This window comes from Thrips palmi, unplaced genomic scaffold, assembly GCF_012932325.1.
Source record: "Thrips palmi isolate BJ-2018 unplaced genomic scaffold, TpBJ-2018v1 HiC_scaffold_18, whole genome shotgun sequence".
In the NCBI taxonomy this organism is placed as follows: domain Eukaryota; kingdom Metazoa; phylum Arthropoda; class Insecta; order Thysanoptera; family Thripidae; genus Thrips; species Thrips palmi.
This window is the reverse complement of record NW_023144627.1, coordinates 84,342-93,798: the sequence shown is the minus strand read 5'-3', so window position 1 is coordinate 93,798 and position 9,457 is coordinate 84,342. Positions and strand designations below refer to the sequence as shown.

At 41.3% G+C, this 9,457-nt stretch overlaps 1 protein-coding gene across 1 annotated transcript; it reads left to right on the top strand.

Moving 5' to 3' along the window:
- The first annotated feature begins 5,842 nt into the window (after positions 1-5,842).
- On the top strand, positions 5,843-9,457 carry LOC117645527. The gene is made up of 4 exons (XM_034385803.1): positions 5,843-6,358; positions 8,161-8,316; positions 8,538-8,693; positions 8,799-9,457. Exons 1-4 carry the CDS (start codon positions 6,215-6,217, stop codon positions 8,964-8,966), a joined length of 624 nt encoding a protein of 207 aa, XP_034241694.1. The 5' UTR covers positions 5,843-6,214; the 3' UTR covers positions 8,967-9,457.

Here is a 9,457-nt window from a genome sequence, read left to right as displayed (position 1 = left end):
AAAGATACTACTTTCCGCGAAAGGTGTCTCATTCGCTTCAAGAGGCATCGGCTACGTTCAGGTGTATTTCATTCAAACGCATAGCTATAACTCGCTTAAATTTTGTCAGAATGTCGGAAACATGCAGAAACATGCAAAAAAAATGAAACGAACGTGCACAACGTGCCACTACCCGCTTAAAAGCCTAGGGCCCTAACTGCAATTCCATTAATGTGTGCTTGCCACTTCAGTTGCCCTTAGTTTTGAATGCCAAAATTTCGTGTCCTAGGCCACCGGAGCGCCAAATTTTGGCATTCGAAACAAGCCACTGAAGTGGCCAGGACACTTGCCACTACGGTGTCTTCTGTTGATTTGTTGTGCATCATGATCATGTATCTGTTGCTGTGCAACCCAAGAAATCAGAAGAACGTTGTTCCGACTCTCTACATCAACTCGGGATCTAAAGTCGGGAAGGTGGAGGAATGGGACCACCACGATTTGAAGTGAATCATGTCATGTTCGTGTTGAGAACAATACGCTCGTGTAAACCTGATTACAATTCACGCACCTCAGAGAGCTGAAAAAAAATCACCTGACAGTCTGAAGAACTGAAACTATCAATACCAGATTAAGTTTTCAGAATAACAACATTCAGAGGTGCCCGAATTTTGATCAGGATTTCCCCTAAGAGTAAGCGCTACTGGTGCTTTCCAGGGTCTTCCTTTATAAAAAATATCAAATTTGCACTATGTCTGTCTGTCGGATCCTTGCATCAGTTGAAGACACTGTTGCTTTTAGGATGCTCGAAGATTCTGAAAGTTGACCGGGAATCCCCCCGGTCTCCCCACGAAAGGTGTACACTTAAAAGAACAGGGTCTTTAACGAATCCATGAACCGGAAGTCAAAGATAAAAAGTAAGAACAAAAACCGCTTCTGTGCATGCGCAGACGCCAAATTAGAGTGGAGGGGGTACGTTTGCGCATGCGCAAGTGGTCTTAGTTCTTACATTAGTTCTTTGACTTCGTGTCCAGGGATTCGTTTAAACGCCCTAATCAATCAATTTTGTTATAAAATGGTTATAACTGTTGAGCAAATCGATGTTGAGGAAATTTCAAGATGAGTCTTAATTTGTCCAACCTCCCCCTCCAGGTTTGAAGAAGTCATATGCCGATATCCATGGTCGCTTGTTTGCGACGTCGGGCCCGGCCAGGTCCGGTCCACCGCCCCTATGCTGATTGCAACCTAAGACTTTGGAGTCTTTTCTTGTCTGCTGATCGAGTCCACATGCGTGGACCCATCACAGTGCACATACGCGGACCTACCGCAGCCAGGGTTGCCTTGTTTTAGATCAGTCATTCTGCGATAACGCACACCGTGTTACACTGTATCACGCGGGGAAAAGGGAGACTAAATTTAGAAACCCCTTCACTCAGCAACCTTCAGATACTCTCTTGCAAGTGCCCCACGGTTGATCTCATGGTAGCAACAACATCAAACAAAAGTGTGTCAGGAGAAACTGCACTACAAACAAAACTGTCTACCAAGTACACACTTACAAATGCATGCTTGCAAGTACACACTCACAAACGCATGCTTGGCCAAGTAAGGGAGGGTGGGGCAGTTTGAAACAGAATTTGGAATTTCGTTATTATAATCGTACTGTTGGTCTATATGCTGCGTGTTTGCACTAGATTAATAGAATGACTCATTATCTAGACTAGAAAACGCCCGCAGACGCTTACAAGTTCGTTCAAAGTTAATAATAAGGTGAAACTCCAACCCTTGCATCTGTTTCAAACTGCCCCAGGCCGGGGCAGTTTGAAACAGCGATGGGGCAGTTTGAAACAGCTGTATGGAAGTCAACACGGGCCAAGAAAAGCCGCGTACACAACTCCAATAGATTCAAATAGACTCAAATAGACGTTGCCATGCAAGTGCTGACATTTTGACGAACTTCTTCAACATTTTTAATAATAATTTAAAAGCAAAAAACGCATATTTTTCAAAATGCGATTTTTTTGAAAATGCGTATGGCAATGGAATCGTCTCAGAGAGACGAAAAAAAGTTGTTAAGGCCAGGGACAGGTGGAAAAATGAAGAAGTTTGGTGAAATTTAATGAAATGAGTTCTGGGTGGAAAATGGTCCTTTGGACCTTCCTCTTTCAGAAAAAAAAAAAAAAAAAAGAAAAAAAAAAAATAAAAAAAAATTTTTGGGGGGGTTTTTTTAAAAAAGGGGGGGGGGAAAATTTTTAAAAAAATTTTTTTTAAAAAAAAGCCCCCCCAAATTTTTTTTTTGGGGTTTTTTTTTGGGGAAAAGGAAAAAATTTTTAAATTTTTAAAAATTTTTTCCCCCCCCCCAAAAAATTTGGGGGAAAAACCCCCCCAAAAAATTTTTTTTTGGGGGGGGGGGGTTCCCCCCCCAAACAAATTAAAAAAAACGGGGGCTTTTTTTTTAAAATTTTTGGGGGCCCCAAACCTTTAAAAACCAAATTTAAAAAATTTTTTTAAAAAAATTTTTTTTCCCCCCCTTTAAAATTTTTGGGGGGAAAAAAAATTTGGGCCCTTTTTTTCCCCCCCTTTCCTTCTTCCGGCCCCCTTTTTTTTTCCCCCCCTTTTTTAAAACCCCCCTTTTAAAAAACCTTTTAAAAAAAAACCCCGGGGCCCCAAAAACCCCCCGGGGTTTAATTTGGGGGGGTTTTGGGGGGAAAAATTTTTTTTTTTTTAAAAATTTTTTATTTTGGGTTTGGGCCAAAAAAAAAATTTTTTAAAAAACGGGGGGGCCCTTTCCCCGGGGGGTTTTTTTTAAAAACCCCCCCTTTTTTTTTTTTTTTTCCCCCCGGGGGGGTTTAAAAAGGAAAAAATTTTTTAAAACCCCAAAATTTAACCCCCCCCAAAAAAAAAAATTTTTGGGGGGTTTTCCCGGGGTTTTTTTTTTCCCTTTTAAAATTTTAAAAAAAAAAAAAAATTTTTTTTTAAAAAATTTTTTTTAAAAGGTTAAAAAGGAACCCCAAAAAGGGAAAAAAAATTTTAAAAAAAAAAAAAAGGGGGGGAAATTTAAAAAAGGGGGGGTTTTTTTTCCAAAAACCCCCCCTTTTTTTTTTTCCCCCCTTTTTTTTTTTAAAAAAAAAAAAAACCCTTTTTTTTTTTTTTTTTTTCCCCCCCTTTTTTTGGGAAAATTTCCTTTAAAAAAAACCCCCCAAATTTTTGGGAAAAAAAATTTTAAAAAAATTAAGAAAAAAATTTTTTGGGGGGGGGTTTTTTGGGGTTTTTTTTTTTTTTTTTTTTTTTTTAAAAAATTTTTTCAAATTTTTTTGGTAAAAGGCTCATCTTCACATTTTTCACTTCTTCGATTCATTTTAAGAAGATTCCAGCATGCCTAGTTCAAAAATTATTAAAAGGGGAAAATTTTTTCCAAAAATTTTAAAAAAAACAGGCCGTTTTTTTCCCTGGGGAAAATTTTCACCAAAATGGAAAAAGTGGGCCCCCAAAGTCTAAAAAATTTTTCCCGGAAAAATTTTGGGGTTTTTAATTTTGGGTTTTTTGCGTTTTTCGGTTGGAACCCGGGTTTTCCCCTATGTTGGCAAAAACCTGTAGGGGTTTTTTCGTGGGAAAAATAACCATTTTTTTTTTCCCGGGGTTTTTTTAAATTTTTTTTTTCCCCCCGGAAAATTTCCGGGAAAAATTTTCCCCCCTTTTCCAAAAGAAAAAGCCTTTTTGGGTCCCATTTTTTAAAAAAAGGGGGCCAAAATGACAGCCCCTTGGCCCGCGGCCCCCTTTCCCGGGCCATTTGCCAAAGGTTGCCGCCCCCTTGGGGGCCCAAGAACCCCCTCCAAACCCCCCGACCCCCCCGTGAGGTCCTGGCCCATTTAAGGTTGGCAACGGGTGCCTAACCTTGGGGGGCGGGGGAAGGCCCAAATTACAAAACAAATTACCCGGGGAAAACCCCCCGGGTTTTTTGGCCCCCTTTTTTGTTTTTATTGTTTGAAAAGTTTTTGGGGGTTGCCCAAATTTTCCCCAACCCAATTTAAATTGACAAAAATTGGGGAAAACCTTTTACCCGTTTGTAATCCACTTTTTTTTTTTATCTAAGAAGTCGCTAAAACTTGGCTTTTTCATTGTTGATCAATTTAAGTGAAATGCATGCTTAAGAAGCTTGCCAATGATAATGTAATGGACATTTTCAGTTGTGCATGCTGGTATCTTTAAAAAATGAATCGAAGAAGTGAAAAATATCCAGGTCAACCTTTCACGACAAGAAGATTTTTTTTGGCTGAAAATCCATCAAAATCTGTCACCAAACTTTAAACGCCCTTTTCTCCGAAGTCATTTTTTCAACATTTGAATGGTCCTGTGCGCATACAGTTTGAAGTGTCGTCAATGATATTTTTTCCACTGACTCAGTAGGTTATTGCGAGGAAACGCAAGTGACAGTTTTTGTATATTCCACCCAGAAGTATGGTTTTGGATGTTTTGGATATTGGTTTTTAAAAAAAAAAGGGAAAATCTTTGGTTTTTGAAAAATGTCGAAGTTGAAAGTTTGGTATTTTTCTATCAGTGCCGGAAAATAAAATTTGTCACTTGCGTTTGTTCTTTGAAATTAGACGAACAAAAAAAAATGTCGGTCAGGTCAATAAACCAAAATGGAAACGCACAGGAATTTTTTTAAAAAACACTTACAAAATTATAAAAAAACCTGTATCTCAGGAACCGCTTGATATTATGGGATGGGATTTTGGGGGAAATAGTTTTTTTATTAGGGTAAGATTTTTTACAAAAAATAAGAAGTTTTGGACCAGCAGTTTCTGAGATCATTTTTTCACCTGTCCCTGGCCTTAACTCACATTACTGTTTTGGAGTTGAAATAAAGGCCTTTTCCCGCCCGCAAAGTTTAAAACATGCAATAGTCCATAAATATTGCATTTTGATGCAAGTCACGGATCAAACATACAACGTCTCCATTGATGCCTTCTGGAATTACGAACTTCCATCATTATGCTCGCTTTCCATAATATAAAACGTTTTTTCCAGTGATATTGCTGTGTTTCTAACTGCCCCACCCACTTCTGTTTCAAACTGCCCCAGAGGGCACCATTCCAGTTGTGCTGCTCCCCGCCGGACTTGGTGAGGGCTACGTCAGTGTCCGAGGGTGCGTTACGCTTGCCTAATATGGTACTAAAAGATAAATTTAAAGCGCGGGAGATGATCGCTTACTAGCGAAACCCAGACGGAAACTCCTGTGACTTAGAAATTTAAGTTTAGGCCAATTTCAATGTTACCGAAGTTTCACCTTTTATTCAAGACCACTAAAGTGCACCGTTGACGACCGTGTCGATCGCAAATCAGTAAGATCATGAAAATAGAAGATTGTGCACACTCACATTTCCTGCAGGAGTCCTCATTGCTTTTATATTGGTGTTTGTTTCAAACTGCCCCTGTTTCAAACTGCCCCACCCTCCCTTACATACTTAGAAATGCATGCTTGCAAGTACACACTTACTGACGCATGCTTGACGCATGAAGTTACACGGCGTCAAGCATGCGTTTGTCATCACTGTGATGATTTCTCTTCATGAGCCCTACTTTTCTCCACAGACACAAAAAGTTTGGATAAAAGGCAAAAAATGCCCTTTTTTGAAATGTTAAAATTTGAATTTTAAGACAGAAGTTGAATTTGAAAATTCCGTCACCAAAATGTCTTTTATATATTTTCAGGGTAACCCAAAAAGGTTCAAAACTATCCATCCCAATGAAAGACAGCAAGATTTTTCCCCAACGCTCCAAAACACTGAAGTGGCACTTTCCTCAGACTGTTCAATACAATTTGAATTGAATTTTGTTGTGGGAACTCACCATGATGGACCTAATAATAAAGCAAAGTTTCAACTTTCTGGGGGGGGGGAAAGATTGGTGAAAAGATTCACCAGGGTCACCCCCTTAATCTTGGCCAAGGGACAAACAACTTGAATTTTGGTCTACATTTTCCTTTAAATAACGTGAAATGGCGGTGAAATAACGGTTAAGTAACGCGTAATAACATTGAAATGCCCTTGAAATAACGTTAAAATGACAATGAAATAACTCGAATTTGAAATAACGGTGTACAAATTTTGACGGAGTTGTTTGCCCCTCGATCTTGGCCATGTGACAGCGTGACAGTTCGTATGCAGCGCAGGCCTGATGCTAACCGAACGCTCGTGTGTGGCTCCTTTGTGTATTTCCGTTCCTTTCTCATGTCATGTGCCTTGGAACACGCCAGCACGACCAGCGGCTGCATTTTCGCGGCACAGACAGCAGGATGCGGTCGCCGTGGCAGCCCTGCTGCGTCGCAGTCCTTATCGCGCTGGCCGAACTGCTGCTCCAGCTCCACGCTTTGAACAAGGTGACGAACCGCCACCCCACCCCATTCGAAAACTGTAAAAACATCCCACACTGCAAGAGAAATTGGGAATAGTACAACAAGAGTACAACGAAAACTGTGAGAGATAAGTACAAGGAGAGGTTTACAAAGAACGACGAGGCCTGTCGAGGTCTGTAGGACTGCACTCGCCATGCCGGTGCCGGTGCCATTGTACTTTGCACAACAATTACTGACCTATGGAAGTTAAATTTTTTCCTCATAAAAAATAGCCAGGTATTCTTGTAGGATTGTTGTGCTTTTTTGCTAACAGTGGGGACTTGGTTTTGATTCTGACGACCAGCAATACTGCTGGGAAGACTGTGCATATGCCTATCACACGTTTGCGAATGACCGTAAACCGGGGTAACTTGGGCCACGAAGGGTAACTTGAGAAATTTCTGCTTTTCTTTTAAGCTGCCACCTAGCGAGGCACATTCAGAGGTCAAAACTGACGAAATATGCCATTTTTCATTCTTATTTGGAAAGGCGATCGAGCGCTCGCATGGTGGGCTAGGGCCAAGCAGATCAATAACAAATTTTTAATTTTCGTAAATTTTAAAATTTTAGAGAAGTGTTAAGTCAGCCCTAGTACTCGAAATCCGTCCTCTCGACACCCAAATGATTGTAGTATCCTTCAACCCCATCATTTTAACGTTCTAAATATAGCCGTGGTTTTGAGGGGGGACCTAGGTTCCGAAACGATGAACCTTCCGTGCCATGCACATTTTCGGTACCAGGGATCCTTAACTTACCTGATAAGGGAATCATAACGTTATGATATGAGTTAAAGTTATTATACCCTTAACTTCTAACATCTTTTCAAAAGGGTAGGTTATTTTTTTATGTCTCGAATTTGTGTGGATATACTTTTGCAAGTACTTTCATAAGTCCGTAGCCTTAACCTTTAGCGAACACTGTCTTGTGTTACGTTATAAAAGCAGTGTCAGTTAAATGTTAAGTGAAGTTAAGGATCCCTGTTCGGTACCTTCCGTGCCATCTTCCCATGTTCAAGTTCTGTATAGGGGAAAAATCAAAGTGAGAGAAAATCCTGGCCTACTTCGGAAACGCGTCTAGATTGACAACTGGAACACAGGAAAAATAGTAAAAAAAATAGAACGAGATATTTTTTCCCCTTTTTTAGGAGCCTAAAAGACCCACAATTTTGGCAACTTCCTATAGTGGGCTAACTAGAGACAACTTTGGAGGCCCGTGCCTCCTACTTTTTTCAGAACCAAGCCCCCCCCCCAAAAAAAAAAAAAATATATGGGTGTCAAACCAAGTCACGTGAAAGTCCAGATAGGATTGGGGTTCATGAAAGAAGTTATGAAGTCACACGGCCCAGATTACGTGAAATATTGTTCCAAGTTACCCGGTTTACGGTAGGCATAGTGTGCATCCAGGCACACGCTTCCAAGTTGGGAGCGAGAGCGCATTCAGGCACACACTTACAAGTTACGGCTAAGCGTAATTTGCATTCACACTACTAGATCGTGTGCTTACTACACAGCTGTGGGAGTGAACTTAAAAGCACACATCTACAGGAGTGTGCCAGGGCGAGCACACTTCTATTGATGCGTGCTTGTCCAAGCACACTTACAGATGCATGCTTCGTCAAGCTCACACGCATTGATAGAAGTATGCTTTCCGAAGCACATGTGTGATTCTACTTTCACTCTCACAGCTGTGTGCTTTACACATTTCATTTAAAAGTGCAGGCACGCTCCAGGTGGGGTGTGTCATGCACACTGTTGAGTTTGTCTTAACTCCCAACTGCCACCGTATAGAGCTATGTGGTGGAGTTCGACAGCGTCGAGAGTACCTACGACCACAACTACTTCGGCGAGCGCACAGGCATGGCTCTCCGTCAGAAGGACAAGACGGGGCACTCGCGGGTCTCCTCTTTCGTAGACGTCATAAATATATTGCCAAATGACACCGTGGTAAGCGCAGGTTCGATCTAATCTTGCACTCTCCCCACACTGAGATTCCAAACGCTATGAGTATAGCACGTGGTGTGCAATGCACTGAGATATTGCACCATACGTGCAATGCGTCTCGAAAATGTCCTATGCCATCTGCATTGCACCAATTGGCGCTCTTCTCATAGCGTTTGGATTCTCAGTGTAGTGAACGGATATAGTAGTTTGTGTCTGTTCAACAGTTTGATATCAGTCTTTTCGAGATGCACCAGAAAAGGTACATTCAAAGCTCCGTGAAGTATCGCACCAACTGGTGTGAGTACTTGCGCAAGGAGAACAGGCCTATACTTAGATCATTAAAAGTGTATTACAAGTTCCCCTCCTCATGTCCGGTTCTGGTGAGTACAAATGCATTGAATGAGTGCGTGATACCAGTAACAATGCGAAAAATTCACATACAGTCAGAGGTTTTGTGAATAAGTGACACCATGTTCTACCCGCAGGGCTATTACAAGTGTGAAAATGAAAGGTTTGAAGATATTCAACCACCGTTTCTCCCTGGTCCTGACAATTGGAAGATAGTCTTCGAAATCACTTCCGGGGGAATGTCTTTGCTTAAGGACACGGTCGCGTTTCACGTTGAACGGCCGAAGAAAAAACGCGGTTATTGAAAGCTCCATTACGATTTAATTCCGCCACGTCATGGAGCGTAACTGTTAGGGTAAAGTGCCGAATATAAACGAAGCCGTGTAGCGAGCTAGGCCTTGGTCCACAGATCGGCCAATCGCACTGTTGGGGACCTGCCATTGCTGAAGGGGACTTATCGGTGCTGAGCACAGAAGGACAGAAAGCTCGTATTATGTGTTAATTATGATAGACGTTGATGATGGGGTCGGAGAAGCTTATGTCTCACTACTTATGTCAAAGCTACCCGCAACTGATCTCGTGTGGCCAGAGGAAGTTCTCAGTTTTTCTGTGCCGTACCACCATGTGTATATGAAGATCAATCCTGAAGAGCTTCCTGAAAACGTGGGCTATCGCATAAAAGGAGAAGACAATGAGAAAATTGCCGTATTCACAAGAGCCAAAGTTCTGCAATAACCAGCCAATTAGGTACAGATATGCACTTCTTTGGATATTTTGATTAAATAATGCGTGTTAA

What these genes read in the sequence shown, in the direction of transcription:
- LOC117645527 (XM_034385803.1), top strand. Translation starts at nt 6,215, where the DNA reads ATGTGCCTTGGAACACGCCAGCACGACCAGCGGCTGCATTTTCGCGGC. An exon ending in TATTGCCAAATGACACCGTG is followed by an intron (nt 8,317 to 8,537) that starts GTAAGCGCAGGT and finishes TCTGTTCAACAG; the next exon opens with TTTGATATCAGTCTTTTCGA. An exon ending in CCTCCTCATGTCCGGTTCTG is followed by an intron (nt 8,694 to 8,798) that starts GTGAGTACAAAT and finishes TTCTACCCGCAG; the next exon opens with GGCTATTACAAGTGTGAAAA.